A 22,377-nucleotide genomic window follows, 5' to 3' on the forward strand; every position below is an offset into this window, starting at 1 on the left:
TGGGTTTTTTTTTTGACTAAAGGAGGGAATGTGGAGAAGAAAATGTCTCATCCAAATGTACATTTCTCATTCCTGTTGTAAATCCTTCCAGAAGCCTCCCAAATGGGAAAATTTTAAGAATTAACAAAAAACAAGGTTAAATACGTTGATTTTTTTTTCCTGCTCTGCCCCAATTTTCTCCTCCCTCACCTTAGGAAGGCGAAGTCAAAACAACACAAATACCCATCAAGTAAAAAAGCAAAGCCTCTGTTTACTCCTCCCCTCAGTCCCACTAGATTTGGTATCCCCATCTGCAATTATTTTCTCTGCATTTGCTAGCACGTACAAATGTATATATTTTTGTTGTGTTTTCTAAGAAAAAGAAAGTCACTCTTCTGTGTCATGTGTTATTCACTCAACAGTATATCACATACCTCTTTCAGTATCTGCTAGGGTATTCTACCATATGGACGTAATGTAACTTGAGCACTGAAGAAAGTTACCTCTTTTAAAAATAAGGACTCCTCCAAGGGGGATTTTTATTCCCCCGTTTTACTTCTGCCTTGAAAGCATTTCTAATAACAATTACGTGATTTGCTTTTAGCTACTTGAGTAGAAACAAACCTCCTTAAACCTTACCACATCTGCTGCTGGGTTTCTCCCCCTCAATGCGGTATGTAATTTTACCACTCTCTTGCATCTTCTGTGACCACATGAAATTCAAAAGCCAAAAGCCAAGTTTTACTTACGTGACCGCGTACTGCGCAAATGATAGATATTCCACTAGAACATCAAGACCCCTGTTTTCTTCATTCAGAAACTCTCTGACCCATCTGTTAAAAATAAAAACAATTATCACAGAGGTTCATCACATGCTCTGCCATGAGAAAGCCCAGTGAACAGTTACTGTTCCACCAGAAACTTTCACTTCAAGGAAATAACGGAGGCAGACCTAGACTCCATCACACAAAGTAGGTACTTTTCAATATGGTAACCATAAAAACCACAGCATTTCAATGTGCAAGAAAAGGGGGCAAAAGGTATACATGTGCCTCCCTTGCATTTTACTGCTTAGGAGACTTGAGGTGACCTGTAGGAAGTGTTCTAAAAAAGGAACCTGCTAAGTGTATTTTTTTTCCACCACAACTGACCCACAGCCTGCTTGTTAAAGGAGCCAAGACTACACAGGGAACGCGGCAAGCTAGGAACGTGACGACATAAGCAGTGAAATTCAGGCATGATTCCAAATCCACATTCAAGTCCTTCTTGGCACACTAGGCCACAGAAAACACTGAACTAGCCAATGAGAAAGCAGCATTTAAGGGCTTCTGGAAATTCAATAGGGTTAATGATTTGCTTAATTTTTTCCATGAATGTTAAAACCTCTTAAAAACTTGCAGGCGCCGCATACCATCATCAAAGCCAAGACATGACAGATCATGTTTTTCTTTAACTCATTTTAAATAGTATCACCTTGCATTTAAATGGTGGGTTTGAATGCAGTTCAGTGAGAATTTTTACTGATTTTTATTTGCACTTCGCCATAACTCCTAGAGATGAAGCAGAGTGGTCAAACAGAACCTTCAGGCACTGAGGATAAACACTTGCTACCACGGATTTCCTCCAGGGCATTCATCTTCAAAGAATGCATGATACCTGATTAATAAGCCTTCACTAGGTACTGACAAGTAAAAAAAGTCTGCTACTATCACAGAAATGGGACTTGAGGTACATCACCCACATGCGTTCCAAAACTGGTTTCCTTCCTCCAAAAACACCAAGCAAAAAACAGGCCCACCAGCTCTGGACACGATTGCTACGCTAGAAGCTAGTTTCGCAAGCTGTTAGAACAACAGGACGACAATCGTACGTGTATTGTTAAGGATGAAAAATCCCTTAAAATCTTCGTCTTGACTGAAGAAAAAAAAAAATCTGATGGACTCAGGATGCCTGTTTTTAAATTCTGTTTGGGGCCTTTTTCCTTTATCCTCAAGCTCATTCTTTGTTGTATTCCTCTCATCTCCATGATGCAAACTCAGGTCTACAGGTAGCCCCCGGAGGCAGCAAGGTAGGAAAAGCAGGCAGCTTATCTCGTATTTTCCCCCAAGTGTCTCAGGCAGGCTATCACAAAATGTATGCACCTAACACAGCCACACATAAGCAAATAATATCAAAAAGATACCTAGAGAGGAAAGTAAAAGAACACCACCTGTTGGGTCTCTTAAGAGCTGACAAGGGGCGCCTGGGTGGCTCAGTCGGTTAAGCATCTGACTTCGGCTCAGGTCACGATCTCGCGGTCCGTGAGTTTGAGCCCCGCATCGGGCTCTGGGCTGATGGCTCAGAGCCTGGAGCCTGCTTCCGATTCTGCGTCTCCCTCTCTCTGCCCCTCCCCCGTTCATGCTCTGTCTCTCTCTGTCTCAAAAATAAATAAACGTTTAAAAAAGAAAAAAAAAAAGGGCTGACAAAAACTAAAAGAGTTGGCCACCCGTCAGGCTTCAAAACCACCACATACAGCATCTCCTGGCTTCTGCCTCTGGATACTTTCAGTTGATTTATTTTAATTATTCTCCCTTTACAGCTAGATCTCAGGAGGCACTGTACATTTTTAAGTGCAAATAGTTAGAAGCCTAGAAATAGTAAATAAATTTTCTTTTTATAAATGGTAGGACACTAAAGCAAGGATGGCAGTCACTATGGAAATCCTCTGACTAGCTGCTCTGGAAACTCAAGCCTCTGAGCTTCTCTGAGGCCTCTCCAGTGGCCTGGCCTGTGAGCTCTGGCTGGGTGATTGAAACTGGCCCTCAATGGCAGGCATGCAGCAGGAATCCCGGGGGCTGGGCACAGAGGTCTTCATTTTAGAATGAAGAGTCACCATACACTCCAGATGATACAGAGCAATCTCAATTCTACACTTTCTATCTCAGTGGCTCATAAAAACACTCCAGTGTAGGAGCTGAGAGCAACAACTATTGTAGTTCCTTCTGGTTGATTTTCTAGACATAGCCTCTAAAGAGTAGAAATGGTCCAGGACACCCTGTGGACCTATCACTGCCTTAACCACCAGCACTTCCAACTCAGGGATTTTTAGCCACAAACTAAATGGGAGGCAAATGACTCACAGATAAAAAAATGTTTAAATAAAATAAAGGGAGGGAGGGAAGGAGGGAAGGAAGGAAGGAAGGAAGGAAGGAGCGAGCCAAGCACGGCAGGAGCCACAATTCTCTTGACTCAAAGTACTAATATGAACACATTTTCATGCAGGGATAAAGACTATTTAGCTAGCTTCTCTTTCTTTAATCCAATGCTATTATGGATGCCTCCAGCTCCAGTTGCTGATTTTGAGTGTAAGTGCCTTAAAAACAATATTCACAGTGAAAGGCAGGAACAAACTGCACAGTTCCTAACAAGTCGGCTAGAGTGTAACAATTCCTGCCTCTGAGAGGTTTAATTTCATGAGGTTAATCTCTTTTTCTAAACCCTGAGATCTTCCCTGGGTCTTTGATCTGGCCAAGACACCCCTAGGTGATTTAGGGAAGAGTAAGATAAAAATCTACCACAATGGGGGTGCCTGGGTGGCACAGCTGGTTAAGCATCCGACTGGATCTTGGCTCAGTTCATGATCCCACAGTTCATGAGTTCAAGCCCTGCATCAGACTCTGCGATGATGATGTGGAACCTGCTTGGGATTCTGTCTCTCCTTCTCTCTGCCCCTCCCCCTGCTTGTACGTACACACACGTTCTCTCTCAAAATAAATAAACTTAATAATTAAAAAAAAAACTTTTTAAATCCACCATGGTTGACCTCCTTATCCTCTTTGCCAAACGATCCAAGGTTAGCCAAGTCATTTCAGCAAAAAGGCTATGCATTTACAGGGGAAAAAAAAAAAAAAAAAACAGTCTTCACTTTTTCCCCTCTCTTATCAATTCCTAGCCCCTCTACACTTGGGATATACTGTGAAGGAGAGAACAGAGGTGAGAGTGAACTTCTGAGAGGAAACAGTATACAAACAAAATGGGTAAAGATGAAAACTGGGCAAATTTCAAAGCAGTATCTTTAACCTAAAGGCATAAAAAAAATGGAAGCCCTACTGTACAGATTCACGTACATGATCCTGCAATGACATATCATAAATTTAGGGTTCCTCTAGAAAATTATTTCCATTTTTCACTTCTGTGCATATTATATACAGTTTTTTTGTTTTGTTTTGTTTTGTTTTACATATTGCCAACATGCACACCGTTTCAAATTGGATGATTATAGGTTCTGGAAACAAGAATTATTTCTGACTCTGATAGCATGCATCACTGAGTACCCCCACAGATTCAGTGTAATTACCATATGTTGTAAATTTGAATTAGGCAAATTCCAAATCAGCTGCTCAGGAGCTGGAAGAGACCATGATAAGGAAAAATAGCTCTGAAAAAAACTCTTATTCAAGGAAGGAATCTATGTGCAGATGTCAACAGTTACTGTTTTATCATAGACAGGTTCAAGTTGTTTCAGAGTTGCTCGTTTCTGCTTCCACTCTCCTCACCCCACCCCTGCACCCGGCCAACTTTAGAAACTCATTGTTCTGATCTAGAAAATGAAGTCTCAAGGGACCTTTTTGGCTTCAAATTTCTAAGATTAAACAAAGCAGACCCAAGATCACAAGATAAGGGACAGTGGTGAATTCCCTTTGCCAGTCTCCTTTTGGAGGTGCTCCTAATACATGGCGGAAACTGCAGTTGAGGAAAAATCATGCGAAAAAATCAAAAGCAGCAAGAGAAAGAAGGTAAGCATCACTCAGATAAACCATCAGCTGCCAAATCTATTCTTCAAGACAGAGTCACAAACTGGTTCTTAGTGCAGCCCACACATCACTAGGGGTCCCTGAGACCCTCTGAGGGGTTTGGGAAGTTAAAACTGTTCTCACAAAAATATTAAGATAGTAATTGCTTTCCACAGTGCTGACACCCACACTGATGGTACAAAATAAAGAGTGGAGAAAACTGCGACTGGCAGAAAATACACCTATTTAGTGTTCTTCACCCAGAGCACTTGGGAGAGAAAAAAAGTCAGCTTCACTTTAAACTGTCCTTAAGGAAGCAATAAAAAAAAAAAATACTGATTTTAGTAAAGCTTGTGCCATGAGTTTGTATCTTTTTAATTTTCTATCTAACAAAATGGAAAGCCCACATAAACCTCTCTCCCCTACTGTCCCCAAGTACCACGGCTGACTCCAGGAAAAGCACTTGTGCAGTTTTTTGAGACATCAACTGAACAAGTTGCTGTTGGGTTTTTTTGTCGTTCTTTATTTTTTATTTATTTATTTTTTTTTACATGAAACATAAAATGACTAACAAATACAGTTATTCTGTCTTGGGTATTTGGCAGACATTTTCTCAAAAGTGAATGAAGTGAGCGTATCATTTCAAGGAAAAAAACTGAGAGGATTTGTTGTCCATTATAAAATATGAGGTTTCAAACAAAAAACTAAAAATTCTGGAACACTTGTATTCCCCACCACGAACTTGACAACTCCCCGATCCTTAAAGTATATTCAGATTACACTGATAATTATTAATGAACATGAATGTTTTCATATTGTAGAATAAAATGTCTCAATCTTTGAGAGATCAGAAAAACTCAGTGAAACCATATTTTCCAAATAACCAATTCATGATGTTACCCAAATTATGCCTGGGTGGAACGACCCATTCAATTTTCAAGATAGCACAGTGGGGTCACCTGGGTGGCTGAGTCGGTTGACGGTCTGACTTTGGCTCTGGTCATGATCTCACAGTTCCTGAGTTCAAGACCCACATCAGGCTCACTGCTGTCAGTGCAAAGCCCACTTCAGATCCTTCTCCCTCTCTCTCCACCCCTCCCCAGCTCGTGCTATCTCTTTCAAAATAAACATTAAAAAAAAAAAAAAAAAAAACCACAGTGAATTTTAGTTTAACCAAGTACAAAAGCCCATTGATATTCTTTCAGATTCTACAAAGAAATTACCACTCATTGAAGGATGGTGTACCATGAAAGAAGAATATCCACAATTATCTGCAGGTTATTTAAAACTCCTTTTTTCAAGTGCATATGTGTGTGTAAGGCCGGTTTTTCTTCATGTACATCTTCACATACATATACAACATATTACCACAAATCAAATGCAGACAAAGAAGTCAGAATCCAGCTGCCTTCTATTAATCAGACATTAAAGAAATTTATAAAAATGTAAATCAATGCCATTCCTGTTACTATTTTTTTCTTGTTGCTTTGGAAAATAGATATTTCTCACAAAATATCTTGTTTGTGCTATGTTTATTATTTTGTATTTACAACTTTGTATTTATTAAATATTTACTTTAAAATAAAAATTAAATTTTATTAAATAAGCCAAGTGAAAATTCATCAGTTAAATTTCCAATATGGTAAACATTAAGAGATAAAACCCACACAAACAAAAGCATATTAAGGTTCAAAATAATTTAAGAGTAAAGGAATCCTGAAATCAAAAAAATTTAAAAACTGCTGGTTCAGATAATGGACTTTATGTTTGGACATATCAAGGTTCAAATCTCAGTGCTTCTCAACTGTGTGGACTGAAGCAAGATAATTAGTAACTGACTCTAACTTTCCTCATCTATAAACAGGGGCTCAGAGGTAAAGGGCAATAATAAAAAGATTTTTGTAAGAAATAACACAATGATGGGGTGCCTGGCTGGCTCAGTCGGTTAAGCATCCAACTTCGGCTTATGTCATGATCTCACAGTTCGTGGGTTCAAGCCCCGCATCGGGCTCTGGGCTGACAACTCAGAGCCTGAAGCCTGCCTCAGATTCTGTGTCTCCTTCTCTCTCTGCCCCTCCCCCGCTTGTGCTCTGCCACTCTCTCTCAAAAATAAACATACACACACAAAAAAAAAGAAAGAAAAGAAGTAACACAATGAACATATTTAATAAATGACAAGATCATAATCTTTAGGATTTCTAAGAATCAACACTTAAGAATGAATTAATCATAGCACAGTTTGATATATACACACACCCCAAATCAGCTGTACACCTGTTAAAAGCCTTAGTTATTCTTCTCTCTCTTTTCACTGGCCTGGCCCAGCCAGACCCTGTTCACCAAGATTCTGGGAACTGCAGGAGAAAAGACCTTCACTGAGCAGTTTCTGGGCTCCTTCCCCTTTCCACAAATCTTCTCCCTGCCAACTGACACATTCCTCCCACGACCGCATGCCCATTCTTGCAGCTCCAATGAGATAAAGTGAAATGAACATCTTTCAGAACATCTATGTTCTTGCACTCAGGATGAAAAGTAATTTTCTCTCTTAATGGAGAGTTTTGTTACAATAAAGTACCTGCAAGGAGACAGAACCTATACCTCAGTGCCAGGAATAAAGCCCATAAACCTACCCAGCTCACCACCACCACCACCACCTGAATCTTATCGCCCTGACATCCAAAATACCATGGCAGATATCTCTGCCTACTCACACTGCATAGCCAAAGTGTTCTCACAGTACTTGGCTCCTTTCAAGGGTATTTCAAGTCATTTCAAGGGCTTGGATAAGTCATAATCCAATTCTTCTCTATTATTATAGTTCCTAAGAGTAAGTGAATAAGATTACTTCTAGTCCAATTCTTACTTCAATTTGGCTCGAAGAAAATTAATTTTCTTTCTCAGAAGATTGCTTCCATTTATACAGTTTAAGGCTGATATCACAACTCAGAACAAACCCTTTGCTGGACACAGCTGTACCTTGGAATGTTATCTCAGCAAAGTCTCAGACTTTAGGCTTAAAATACAAGCATGTGCCAAGAATAACCTTTACAAGACAAGTAGATTTTAAATGTAATTCTTCCTTTTAATTTCTGGGAATCACAATTTCCTAGGTGTCAGGGTCATTTTAGACAGAGAAAGTAACAATCTCTGCATGGAATTCCTTAGAGGTAAAATAATATTATTGAATTATTATTAAACATTATTTTCAATAAGCCTAACAATAATAGCTATCATATTTTGAGTAACTATTATGTATTAGAGCCTATATTAGGTCTTTCATAAGTTATCTCATTTAACCTTACAACATTCATATTGGTAAATAATACCCTCATTTTATAGATAAGAAGTTAACTTAGGTCACAGAGTAAGTACAAAGAGCTTATGTAACTTATCTAAATAACTTATTTAATAACTAATCAAGAGCACAGCAAAAATCTGAACCAAGACCTCTTTTTCCATAAGACAATGGACACCCAATTATTCTTCTATTATGGTACCTCAATAAAGGGCAATAAAATCTATGAATACCTTATATAGCACATTGCATTCCAAGAATTCCTCACTGTAATAATTGGTGATTTTCACATTACTGAGTAATTCTTCAAAAGACTTTCCAATCAAATGAGGTCAAGCCAGTTAGTTTCCATAATGAAGAGTCCAGTTCAAGTTTGGGTCTTCAGGACAGTCAAGATAGGTCAAAGCCCTGGTGCGTGGCTTCATTCCATATAAGGAGAAGCCAAAATATGGTTGTATGCAACCAGAAAATGAGCCTCCATGAATTTTTCTGCTGCTCGAGCCAAAGCTTTCACAAAGTCTCACACAATAGGTGGTAGACAAAGGGAAACTTCAGATGCTAAAGATGAAAGAAATGTAAGAATCTTTCAACATGCCTATAGTATCCTAAACAGCAAACTACTCGGATTGCTTGCAGATTTGCACTGGCTCCAGCCCAACCCAGGCTCTTCTTTTCAGCCAACTTTGTATCAGAAAGGATTGTCTTGCTTTGGTATTTGATGGTCAATTTCACATTATTTCAGCAATGCTCTTTGACAATTTGTAGAAACCCTGGCTGCAGCTCATTCTACCATTGTCAGTCAAGAAGAAGTGCCAACAGTCCAGGGTTGGACCTTCCCAAATGGAATCTAGTTCCTGATCTGTAAATATTGGAAAGTATTTGAGTTTCCTAAGCTTGGATGCCCAACTGTATTAAATCACCACCACTTTCACCCCCAAAAGACAAGCCTCATTGCTTTGATCCCAGGGCCCTGATTACCTTACTTCCTTTCAGGGAAAGAGCTGTCAGATTAGACTATGTAAGAAAAAGAACATGGCATTTTGAACCACAGCACCTGGCTGTACAGCCATAGACTTTATAGGAGTTACTCACCTTCTCTGGTCTTGAATGTTTTTCATCTGTAAATGAAGAACTAGGTAATCCTTAACTTCTCTTCCAGTTCTAATACCATGATTCTATGACCCACTGCTTGACAGTCCATTTTCTTGGACAAAGTGATTATCAACTTTAGAAATCAGTTCATTTTCCAAATACTTCATTCTCAAGGTGAAAAATGTGCAGTTATCCTTTAGGAAATGAACATTCTCACCCAAGCTTCATCACCTATAAATCAACCTTGCATTATCTGCAATTTAAAAAAGCTTATTCTGGGGCGCCTGGGTGGCTCAGTCAGTTAAGTATCTGACTTCGGCTCAGGTCATGATCTCGCAGTGCGTGAGTTTGAGCCCTGTGCCCGGCTCTGTGCTGACAGCTCAGAGCCTGGCGCCTGCTTTGGATTCTGAGTTTCCCTCTCTCTCTGCCCCTCCCCCGCTCACGCTGTATCTCAAAAATAAATAAAAACATAAAAATTTTTTTAAAAAGCTTATTCTGAAATAACTGTGGAAATGCACCATTTGAATGGCTTATACCAAAGCACAGCCTGAAGTAGAAGTAAACTATTATTGCTGGAGTGTATTTATTTTACATAATAATCTGCAAAACTGTAATGTAACATACATGCAAAACTTCATTTCCAATAGACTTGCAAAGAATGTCGCAGGAAATAATTCTGAAAGATCTAAAGTCTATAATCTTCTCTCTGTTAAATTCAAAGAATCAAAACACAGAGGGCCTAAATAACTGGCTGGGTGTTAAACAGGTATGTCCGAAGAACTAAAGCTGCAAAAGAGCATATCTGATATCATTCTGCCTTGGAGATGAATCCTCTTATTCTAAGGTACTGTACAATTATGCCATCCTAGGAGTAAGGGAGAATGCAATACAGTTGTACTCGCTAAAGGCAAGTCGCATGCAAAACTCCCAGAAATGCTTAGCGTTGAGATTCTCCCAACTTTATTTTCCGGAGTGGATTTACACTCCTGGTCCTGAAGTCTAGGGATGCAGGACAGAGATACTCAGAACACCTAAGTGCAATGAGGGGCGTCAGGTGACATCATTCCAGTTTCTTGTCCCTTCTGGAGCTGAAGAAAGCACAATGAAGCAGCTTCAACTAACCAGGTGCAAGACTTCCCTGAGAGATCCTCCAGGATCCCAGGATACATTACTTGTTCGCGAGTTCCTGATTTGCCAGGAATTGTTACACACACAACAGACCAAGCACTATCACTGCATCCAAGCAAAGAATTTTAGGATTGTTATTAATATCCAAATCAAAGACCGTCTGTCCTGCTTCTACTGATAGCAGCTCAAGTACTAACCAAGGCTCCGCCCATCTAAACCTCAGTCTCTTAATCTGTAATGATCAACAAGGAAGCTGAATTCTTTGGATATGATTCAGCCTTTTGGTAAAGTGTCCAAAAGCCTTAAAGCTAAAATGTTAAATGGGCTCACTTACCCAATATGGTTGGTTCTTAAAGAAATTTCCAGTTCTCTTAGCACTTGTGTGGATTCTTGAACACGCCGCCTGAATTTCTGTAATTCAAGAACACATAATCTCACAAAAAAGATTTCATCAACTGCTGTAACTGCCGCTTGTTTAACACAATATGAAAACATCTCTGCTCTTAAAGTGGGCTTCTCTTGCATTTCCTTTTGCAAAGCACACAAATTATTCTCATCATGAAAATTAGCTTGTGCAAAAGGACTGAAAAATTACTTACATCATATATACTAGGTGCCTTTGAGTAAGTACATTATTTTTCCCTACCCTACAATATTCACCAAAATACCTAAGTGTTGGGGTTCCCTTACCCACCCCCCCCCCCCAGTTTCAATGATTTCCTAAGACTCCCTCCTAGAACTCAGCATACAGTTGTCCTTATGGCTAAGATTTATTGCACACTAAGCAAAGGGAAAGGTGCACGGGGTCAAGTCCAGAAGAAAACAGATACAAGCTTCCAACAGTCTTCTCCCAGAGGAGTCACAAATGATCGTATTTGTGAAAAGCCGTCCACCAGAAAAGCTGTCCGCCAGTGTTTTTATTGAGAGCTGGTCACTTAGGCATTCTCTGCCTAGCACATACCACAAGTCCAGACTCCCAGGAAGAAAAAAGAAGGCAGTCAGCATAAGCTGTATTGTTGGCATGAACAGTTTAGGCACAGCGAATCCTTCTTATCAGGGAAAGTTATGAACTCTCCTGAAATGCAAGTTCCCAAGTGCCAACTAAGAGCCACCCTTGCAAGGTGGTCTTTCTAAGGCAGCCATCTCAGGACTGTTAGGGTATTTTCTATAGAGCGTAACATTTCCCAAAAGTCAGCATTCAGAGTTACCTCTACCTATGAGCCCTCATTTGGAAGGTCCCTCCTACTTTTGGCATGTCCTTCCTCATTCCCTGGCCAATAAAAACCCTACCAATCCTTCTAGAACCCCCTCAGGTCTTTCTTTCTTCAATGAATCACCCTCTGCTAGTAAATATATGCTTCTTTATCCTCTTAACTCTAAATAATCCCCGTGTATCACTGAGTTGCAATGCACATCCGTTGTCAGGAACACGATTTCCTCCTGAAACATTTATTTAGAGTAACCAAAGTCTTAGGCCACTCTGGAAGTAGGACATTTAATACACCATGCCTTTTAAGAAGAGTTCTATGCTCTCTGTGCTACAAATCCAAACCACCTGCATGTTACACAGTTTTCAAGAAAAGGCTGTGAGAATTCTAGCTCAGGATATTAGGGACCCTTCTCCTCTGTTACCACAACTGTGGTGGAAATAGGCTCATCCAGTTCCAAAGACGAAGGCATCCAAGGACAGGAAGGAACGGAGGAGGGCTGGAAAGGGAGGATGTGCAGTGGACAGATCCAAGCCCTGCCATGCCACAGGAAGGACCTGGTATCCCGGTGAAGACTGGAAGCCTGCTCAGCAAGGGTGGACTTCTGTTACCTTCTTCTCCTTTACCCCACCTGCTTCTCACCAGGGCCCCAAGGAAGCCAACAATCTGACGGTTTCCTCTGACTGCCATTCTTAAAGAACTCCAAAGACCTTCTTGGTTTTTAGAATCTGGGTATATTGAGATAGATGAAATGAAAGCATCCCCAAAACAATGAAAAAAGAGCCACTCCCCTCTTTTGTCAAGAAAGGCCTAAGAAATGACAGAAGAGTTATGTATCAGTTGGAGGGACATCCAAACCCGGTGTCTCCTGAAGAGCTTTCCAGCAATGAGGACCGCTGATGAGGCAGAGTCTACAGTCACACAGCTGAGGAACCCATTCCCAGGCCTGCTGGCTGCTCTGGAGAGGCCATTCCCATGTCAGAGTCACAAGTCTCAGACTATCTGCATATGTGGCCTTTTAGAAAGCAACTCAGCGTTCCCAGCTTTGCTTTGTGCACAGTTCTGACTCGTTCCCTGTGGTCTTTGCTGGTCCTCAAGGAAAGCTCATCATCAGCCACAAGGGCACCCTGTGTAGCACCGAGGACACAATAGGGTATAAAGAGGATCCGCCGAAGGGCTAAGAGGCATACATCAAAATAGAGCAACTCCATCAAAACACCAGGAGATACCAGGAACGACAACAGTAGCAGATAACATTTCTCAGGGATTTACTATGGCAGGCACTACAGTTTTACAACTGCATGGTAACAGAGAAAACCAAACTGACTTTGTCCCTGTATTATATTCTCTCGAGGGCTGTGTAACTGTCAGCGGGACTCGGGACCATGGAGAAACCTTGACATCCACCTCTCTAACACATAGGAAATGACTGTTAGCACTCTGCGCCACGAAAATGTATTGAGAATGCTTCAAGACACCACACACAAAAACCATGTGCTTGTGGGGAGCAGCAACAAGGAGCCAGGTACCCTCAGTGAGTAGTGTGGAACATTCCCCCTGGCCCTCTCCACTATAGGCAGGCCCAGGGATGAGTTCAGAGGAGCCCTGGAAATCCACACAATAGGTCTCATTTCACAACTGCACAGCCTGCAGAGAACCACACTCCTTTCTTCATGGTCTTTTCCCACGCGACATATGAATGCACCTCCCCAAATCACACACCAGCACCGCCTGGTATTCAATGAGGAGGCTATTTTGCAGAGTCCTGGTCACAGAGATATAGAATTTAGGCTCTTCCTTCCCTGCCCTCCAGGATTTCCCTTAAAACTATTTAGCAGAAAGTCTAAACAGAATATGCTTAAGAAATGTTCTCACAAGACAGCAAATTAAGTATCTTCTATTCAATGTGAACAAAAGATAAATGAGTTAAAGTATTTAAGCTCTCCAGACACAGGTTAGGGAAGACAACTCAGTCTAGACTGTTTGGCTAAAATTGAAAATCCCGATTTGAAATCTTCCCTTTTCCTCACTGTAGTACAGCTGAGAATCTCAAACCTGTTCTAACTGCAAGTCGTGCCTTATTCCAAGCAAAATTTCCTCTTTCCAGGCTTTAAGCATGAGAATTAAGTTGAGTGGAAAAGATCATTTCCTACTGCCAGCTCCTGACAGAAAGTGCAGGGGTGGATGATTCAACATCCATTTTATCTTTTTCTCAGCAGAATGACTGGTCTTGAAAGGCAAGGCACAGACCAAAGCAGGCCACTCAGGTGAACACATGGTCCGGTATCTGGTCAGGAGTGAAGGTCAGCCCACACAGATATCCTCATCTTTGTCCTTTATGAAGTTATTTGCAATGGAGCAAAACACTCTCTAAACAGCTTATTTGTTTTACATTCTTTGCTTAGCTCAGGAATAATGGTTCCAGAAGAGAACTGGGCCTTTTCCAGGAGAAAGCCACCTTTTCTCTCCAAGCATCTCCTTCTTACAGAACTTGAGGATGGACTCAGAGAAGCGTTCTCAAGGAGTGTTCTTATCCTCTCCTTTTTCCTAAGAATCTGAGAAATGTTGACGTAATTGGGAATGGAACTTGCTGTAAATGAGAGGAGCACTCAGTCTACGCATAAACACCAACGTTTCTGCCTCACTTAGCAACATGAGGGTTCCTAATCCTAGGGTCTGAGCCACCGCCTGAAGGTTTATAAATTAGGGAATTTCTTTTTTTTTTTTTTAATTTGTTTTAACATTTAATTTTTGAGAGACAGAGATAGAGTGTAAGTGGGGGAGAGGCAGAGAGGGAGACACAGAATCCAAAGCAGGCTCCAGGCTCCAAACTGTCAGCACAGAGCTCGAGGCGGGGCTCGAACTCACGAACCATGAGGTCATGACCTGAGCCAAAGTCAGACGCTTAACTGACTGAGCCACCCAGGCATCCCAAAGTTGGGTAATTTCTGAAATTATTTCTAGAACAGAATCTTAGGGCGCCTCAGTGGCTCAGTCAGTTGAGTGTCTGACTCTTGATTTCGGTTCAAGTCATGATCCCAGGGTCGTGGCATCGAGCCCTGTGTTGGGCTCTGCACTAGGCATGGAGCCTGCTTGAGACTCCCTCCCTCCCTCTCTCTCTGCCCCTCCGCCACTAGCATGGGCACACACACTCTCTAAAAAAAATAATAATAATAAATTAAATTAAAAATAATAAAACACAATCTTGCTGCCCCTATAAAAAGAAATAGCCAAAAAATTCTCCTGGTTTTTTTTGGGTTGTGTTGGGGAAGAGGGGTGGTGCCTTCATCTAACCCTCTGTAATCTGATGAAACTGAAGGTTGCTATATCCTTGGAAAAGGAGACAAGAAAGAGGGGACAGACTCATTCAGGGGGACTGACAGAGGCTCTTTTAAGAAAAGAATGATGCGTGAGCCATATTTGTGGGGTGGGGATATTATGATACTTTGGCAGGTACATTCTTAGAAGAGGAGTCTGCACCACAGTCAAGTCACATATGGTATCTAGCTGACAGTAAAGGTCTACAGTCCATCACCCCTAGATTGTATTTCTTCTGCTTGTCTCATGTTAACCACAGGACAAAAGGTCAGGAAACTTCCAAAAGGAAGTAAAAGCTGTTCTCATTTGCTCGATTTTCTTGGATGGGGGTGGTGGAGACATTTAGAGTGGAAGCAGAAGATAAAAAGATTTGAAAAGAATTACAAGCGCCCTAGAAACAGTGGGCAACTAGGAAAAGTGTGCCTTTCTTCTCTCATGAGTCACACACTGAAACAGAGGGAATTCAGCTCAAGTTATTGTTGCTGCAGCCTTGAAAGCAGGAGTTGTGGAAGGTCAACCAAAAAACCAGTGCTATCTGGTGAAGAGTGCCTGTACCCATCTTGAGCGAGGACAGCTCTGCCCTGAGACATCCCAGGACTGATCCCAGCCCGCTGGGCTGTGCCAGGCTACATGCTTTACCACAAGGCATCAGTTTAAACCAATTGTGTGGCTGCACAAAGCACAGCTTGTTTGTAAAAGGAGAGAGTCAGCTGAGAACGGAATCAGCTATTCTCTCTCTACCTTCTTGGGGCCAGGGGCAGGGTTAGGCCCGGGGGAAGCTGCTAATAGCATCAACACAGGATATGAGCACACAGCTGGGATGACAAAGCCACAGTGATTTTTCAAGGCCTCTGGAAATGCACCAAAGCATGAAAGACAAGTATTCCCTTTGCTAAGCCCGCTTTCTGAGGGGCCTTAACACCTCTGGACTCGACTCGCAGCCCTGTGTGATTGGAAACGGCAGTGACTCAATAACCATCCGAGGTACATGACTCCCATCTCAGGAAAGCACTTTTTAACACCTCCTTACACGAGAAGGATGGCTTTCTTCTTTGTTTCCTCATGGTGGCTGTCTTGCTTGAGGCTCAAGCAGAGGCTATAATGCAGAGGAAGGAAAGTCCCCTCCGGTGCAGGAGGTGCCCGCTCACCAATGAGGAAGGGACAGCAAAGAATGCAAACAAATCCATCTTACCTTCCTGGTTACAGCTGGATCCAGATAGCCTTTGAGCTTTTGAATGTATGTATGGGGAGGATTCTTCACCTGGAATCGTTCCTGCAGGAAGCACAAAAGTAAAAAGCATGAGGGCTACGAAGGTGTGACCACCCACCCCACTCAGATTAATACTGCTGATCCACGGCTGACATGCGTTCACACTTACTAGTGTGACCCTGCAGATGATCTTCATGTACTGATGGTTTTGAATCTTTAGAGTAAATGTTATTATCCTCCCTTTGCAAAGAAGAAAACCGAAGCTTAGAGAAAGTCAGTCGACACAGCTAGTCAGTGTTAGCAGTGGATTTGAGCCCACGTCTGCCCTATTGTGGAGTCAGTACACTATGTCTTCAGTGCTCCGCTGCTCTCATTCTAGAATGATGCTTCACGCAACGTGTATTCACGTCCTCTTTGGGTAGTTCTTCCGTCTACCGCATATTTTTTGGACTATCTTCAATGTTGGCAAATAGTTCTTTTGAACGTTATTTTTTCAAAAATACCAAAAACTTGACTCAAACTGGATAAAACTAGTTTGTTTCAAAAATGAGGAATGGGTCAATCGCTAAGAGACTCAAGTGAGTGTATCTTTGTATGAGTACATATGCACGTATATAATCATTAATGGGTTCCCGAAGCAGTTCCAAATTAGAAAACCTGGAAATATTTGTAGCAAAAGCACGGTCACTAAAATAAGCATATAATATATATAATATATATTCCAAGGTAGTATTTGAATGCAGATCTGGGATGGGTCCTGAGAATCTGCATTACTAACAAATGGTATACAGATGCTATGGATGGAAGCACACTGAGAAACTCGTGCCCATGTGTATCAGGTATTACAGATCATAAATGTCCAAAGCAGAATAAGCAGCAGTAAAAAACTGGGTAAAACCCAAATGCCCACAAACTATAAAATGGATGAATGCTTGTATTATGTTCATATAATCGTACATTATATTCCAATGAAAATGAACAAACTGTACCATATTCTCCTGTATGGATGGATCTTATAAACCTGATGTTGAGCCAAAAAGAATGTGACTTCACTTCTATGGATTTACACAACAGGCAAAATTAAATTTGAATAGGGACATATACATAGGTGATTTTATTTGATACATACCTATACATCTAGGGGATTGAGGAAGAGATGATGAGCATAAAAATGACAGGGGATCAAAGTGGGGGAAGGGAAATTCCAAGTGACCGAAGAGGCCACAAGGTTCTCTCTCTTGACCCAAGTAGTAGTCATACAGGTGCTGACTTTATCCTACTTATTGTGTTGTTCTTAGGTTTCACAACTTTCTCTGGACGTATGCTACCCTTCACATACAATGAATCAGCACTAAAAGGAAAAACTAAGATTTATCATGAAATCAAAGCAATTCTTATCAGGGCCTCCTCCAACGACAATCTGAAAAGATGCTTTTCTAGTAATTCTTTTTAACCTGATTATTGCTTATGCCACAATGAAGTTTTGGTATTTCACAACACTGACAACTGGCCAGCATGTTCAAGCATGTGTATTTCCAACACAGGGAACCACAACATCCTTCCTGGTCCACTCAAGTCTTCTTGCTTATAGATATAGAAAAGCCTTTCTAAAGATCATCTCATTATTATCAAAAAGATCATCTCATTAGTGAAAACATACATTTTATTGTTATTTAAAATGATTTAAAATAGATGGAAGGGACTTGTAGTGAGACAACTGCCCATATTTCCCCTTTATTTAAAAATGATCAGGGGGCACACCTTAGTGGCTCAGTCAATTAAGCATCCAACTCTTAATTTTGGCTCAGGTCATTATCTCATGGTTCATGAGATCAAGCCCCACTTCAGGCTCCTGGGATTCTCTTTCTCAACATAAATAAACATTTAAGAAGATGATCAGGAGACATTTTAGAGTAGATGAACTGATTCTCAACATAGCTGTTAACAAAAAAGATCAGCATAATGTTTGTAATTATCCCCCCTCCCCGCCATTTTCCAATCTGCGAGCAACTTCTAAATAACAATTCACAGGTATTTGACATCTCTAGTGCCATCGAATAGTCTATGTATAAAGTCCTTTTTCTTTTTCTGTTTTTTTGTTGTTGTTGTTGTTGTTTTTAAATCACCATCACTTCACTAAGGGGCCAGATAGGACCCAACTGCCATAGGGCTTTAACAATAGCCCAGCTAAAGACTAAAATAATCACAAAAAAACTCCAAAAAATGAAGTGATAAACCATCTAGAAGCCAGTTACTATATCCAACCTTATGTATGACAATAGATAATGCCAGAAATATATCAGGATATCAGAAAAACTTACTCTTTTTAATAATACAATCCAATTATCCAAATTTAAAATTCCTATGGCCAGTAACAACTCAAACTGTGTTCCGTTGTGCTATAGCAAATACCTCCTACCTCTAAATATAAGGTCCCTAACACAGGAAACTCAACATTAAGTTTACTCTGACCAATGTGGTATTTACCTGAGGACCGACATTTAAATCTATGGACAGTTGCTAACAGATGTCTAATGATTGTTCTTTTACATAATATCTTCACAACAGAAGAGCTGTATTTTTTCCTTTAAAACAACAAAATCTGGTTGACTAGCACATGTAACATATTGTCATCCACTCAATTAGTGAATCCCATTTTTGACAGTCAATAAATGCACCTTTCCCCATTTTCTGCTCAAGACTGTCGTGATCCAGAGGGGCTTTATCAAATATGCATTTATTGATCCTGTAAGTATTTCCTTTTAATTATTCCCCTGAAATTATAGAAGAAGTCTGTAATTAATACATACTTTTCCCAATGCGCTTACAAAAATTTGCTGTTGTTACACAGTTTTCATTTGTTTGAATAATTTACTAATCTATTTCCAAAACAAAACAAAACAACCACAACAGAACATACAGAAGCCTGACGCTTCACAACATAGGAGGTCTACATTGTATCTACTACTCAGAAAATTCAAGCCTCCATCCAGGGATTTAAATAAAACTGGTATGGAGAAAGAATACAAAGAAAGCCCCAGTCATTTTCCTAAAACCTGGAGTTGTCTGTCTAATCTCAAAAGGGGCTACTATTTGATTTATACATCCAGCATCTGGCTCACCAAACCTCTTCCCCTCGCCCCCGCCTGCCCCGTGTCTTCAATATGGCCGTTTGCACAGTAAAAACATTTGGGTAACTACACTGGAGAATATCAGCACCTCGCCAAAACACATTTACTTTGAAGGACATTGGAAGGATTACTGGCATTGTATTTATTTAAATTAACAGTTTTTTCCTCTAAATATTAGAATTTTGGGTTTTGCACTGAAAGCCAAAAACGCCTTGGCTGGCAATTTTCCATCATCCTCACCTCCAGGTCTGCTTATCCCATGAGCGATTTTCAATAACTAGTTCCGTGCTTGCCCAACATCACACTGACACGAGTAGCTTAATGACTTGAGTCCCATTATACAGAAATATTATTCTTGGGGATAAAAGTATTCTTTAATCATGATGATTTGTCAATATGAACTGATGTCATTTGGAAGAGCTTTTAAAATACTAATTTCGGGGGTACCTGGGTGGCTCAATCAGTTGAGCATCTCACTCTTGACTTCAGCCCAAGTCATGATCTGAGGGTCATGGGATCAAGCCCCGCAGTGGGCTCTGCACGGAGCATGGAGCCTGCTTAAGAGTCTCTTCTCTCTTTCTCCCAGTGCCCCTTTCCCCTACTCATGCTCTCTAAAACAAAAAATATATATAATAAAAAAATAAAATCCAAATTTCCTTCAAAATGTCTAATTATATAACATGACCACCATCTTGACCTCGTGCCATTTATCTCTTTGTGTGATCAAACTTTCTTCATGATACGTTTCTGGATGGGAAATAACAATTGCTCTGGGGCTTTTTAATCATTCCCCAGAAGCATTCAAAGCAAAGAGTGCACAGTTACCTCTTAACATTCAGGACACCAGGCCACAAAATGCACTGGGAGGGAACAAACCTTAGGACCAGAGAATCTTTCTCCCCCAAGGAAAGGCAGACTGCCATGTGCAGTGCCTCATTTGGATGTGTCTGGAGTCTTGCAAGCTTGACACCCTACGTTCTACTCCAAATGGACTTTGAGAGCTTGTTTGGAGGCTGTAGCAAGGGAATGCAGCTACTTATACACTTCTGACTGAAGAAAGGCACTCCTCTATCAAGGATGGTGCTCTTCTTAGACCAAGAGCACAACTTAGGGAGGGACACACAAGGAGTGGTGAAGGATTAATGGGATGACAGATGTCACAGCCAGGTCACCTTCACATCCAAGAATCACAGAATCCTCATTAAGCTGCTATGTCAATTGCAAGTATTTTAATAAATTAGAGACCTAGGAGTTAAATTTCTCCAGGAATGATCTCAAAATTTCTTCTCCCTGCTAAAAACGACTTTATTAATGCAAACCCAAGAAGACAATTACCTTTCCATCTGGGGCAGTGCTTTTTGTGTCTAAAAGATTGTTGACTTATCTTTCAGTAACACTTTACAGTTTGCCATATTCTTTAAATCTCTTATCGCACTCAAGCCTCCCTATGTGGTAAGTAGATATTAACTCCATTTCATAGATGGGGGAAGTGAAGTTCAGAGATAAATTATCTGCCTTAAATCAGACACATGCGCGCGCACACACACACACACACACACACACACACACACATCAGATCAAAGATTCAAACTCAAGCTTTCTGACTCTCTGATCCTTGTTCTACTATACCACAGTAAATGTGCTTATCTAGCTTTTGATAGAATAAAAGCTTTTAAAAGAGTAGAAACATGTTCTATTTGAGTTCCAGTACAAAGAAGAGTACTTGGCACATAGACTTAATAATGTTCAAAAAATTAAACTTCTTCTAAAAATCGTATACAAGTCACATCTCTCATAAATTAGGGGTCAGTTTTTTAAAGTTTAAAAGCATGTAAACAGATTGTCAACACTCTGTACAGGGCACATACCCAGTGGGTTCTGTGCTAGACATAAATTAGCTCAAACTAATGTCACAGCTAAAGGACATTTGTGGATAAACCTGTATGGTATCTCTCCTGGTGTATCTCCTAATAACTTCCATAATTACACATTTCTCACTAATTCAATCTACTAATGCTTATGCTAGCTAGCCTCCTGCCTCCCCTCACTGGCCACCAGGAAGGTTACCTTGCCTATGCAGAGGCCTGCTCTGCAGAAAAGGAAAAGGCAAAGCATTTATTGGATTCCACTTAATAACTAAGGTTCAAGACTAAGGCAACCCAAATCAGAAAACCAGGCCATTCTTAAAGGAACTCAGTGAAGGGGCTGGGCAGGGATATACATACTGGGTTAATTAAGGAAGTCACAGTCAACAGAACTCATCAGCTAGGCTACAACATGGCCTTTTCTCATTAGACACAGACAGGCAGCCTTAGGTTCTAACCAGCTGAACTGTTTCCTTGGAACCTTCCTCCATGCCCTCCTTTCTCCATCTAAACCTAATAAAGTTTGTCATTGAAAGCCTTTCTACCTAGGAGTCTGGAATTGGGCACTCCACTCATCTAGCAAAACATTTCTGGTCCTTTGCATCCTCTCTATCCATGTGTATAATTACATGAGAAATTACTTAATTGAGGTTAATTTGGTGTCAGCTGGACTTACAACAAGCATGTCAGAGGCATTTCCACTCCATAAATTGGATAAGCAGCTCCAAAATCAAACAGAATTTCATTCAAGTTTATCTTACACCTTAATATTCTGAAGTTAAAGGAAAGAAATTATAGCAAGACATCTGAAACTCGAGGCAATCTCTGGGAAATGAATGGCTCATGGGGGGACACACTTACTGCCGAGTTTGTCCCCACGTCGGGGACTGTCACAGGGTCATTGGCTCTATTTCGGTAGTCTATTAGCAGAGCTACATAAACTGCTTAAACACCCTTAGGGATGAATCAGAGGTCACCATCATTATGCCGTTATTAATGTTTTATTATTCTGCTCCTACAGTAATTTTTAGATAGTGAAAATTTAAAGGACTTTGCTTTTACGTACATAAGCTCACTACGCTTGAATGATTTTTTTCCCAGAAGCTGAAAATAGTTGGGCTCCCTTTCCCAAGGCTGAGTCAGCAAACTGTGGTCTCTAAATGAGCCATAATTACAATCACTATCATTGCCATTAGTGTGTACTAATTTGCAGCATTTAGCTTGGTGCTAAGTGCTCTTCAGAGCTCTGTTGACAGGAATAATCCAAGTCCTCAAGGGGTTTACCCTCTAAAAGGGATAATGCTAACAGGAGTACACAGGGAGAAAAAACGACCATAATAAAATACCATATTCATATTGTATATAGGGGCATCTGGATA

The 22,377-nt window shown here is 40.7% G+C and overlaps 1 protein-coding gene across 9 annotated transcripts in view; it reads right to left on the minus strand.

The window, feature by feature from the left end:
• The window catches only part of FMNL2 (formin like 2), a 313,662-nt gene that overhangs the window by 89,458 nt on the left and 201,827 nt on the right, over positions 1-22,377 (minus strand). For all 9 annotated transcript variants that reach the window (XM_060626583.3, XM_060626587.3, XM_060626580.3 and 6 more), the window contains exons 3-5: positions 15,985-16,065; positions 10,601-10,677; positions 729-812 (exon numbers count right to left, since the gene is read on the minus strand). In XM_060626583.3, coding sequence (XP_060482566.1) covers positions 729-812; positions 10,601-10,677; positions 15,985-16,065 — 242 coding nt within the window. The remainder of the gene's footprint in view (positions 1-728; positions 813-10,600; positions 10,678-15,984; positions 16,066-22,377) is intronic.

This window comes from Panthera onca, chromosome C1, assembly GCF_046562875.1.
Source record: "Panthera onca isolate mPanOnc1 chromosome C1, mPanOnc1 haplotype 2, whole genome shotgun sequence".
NCBI lineage: Eukaryota > Metazoa > Chordata > Mammalia > Carnivora > Felidae > Panthera > Panthera onca.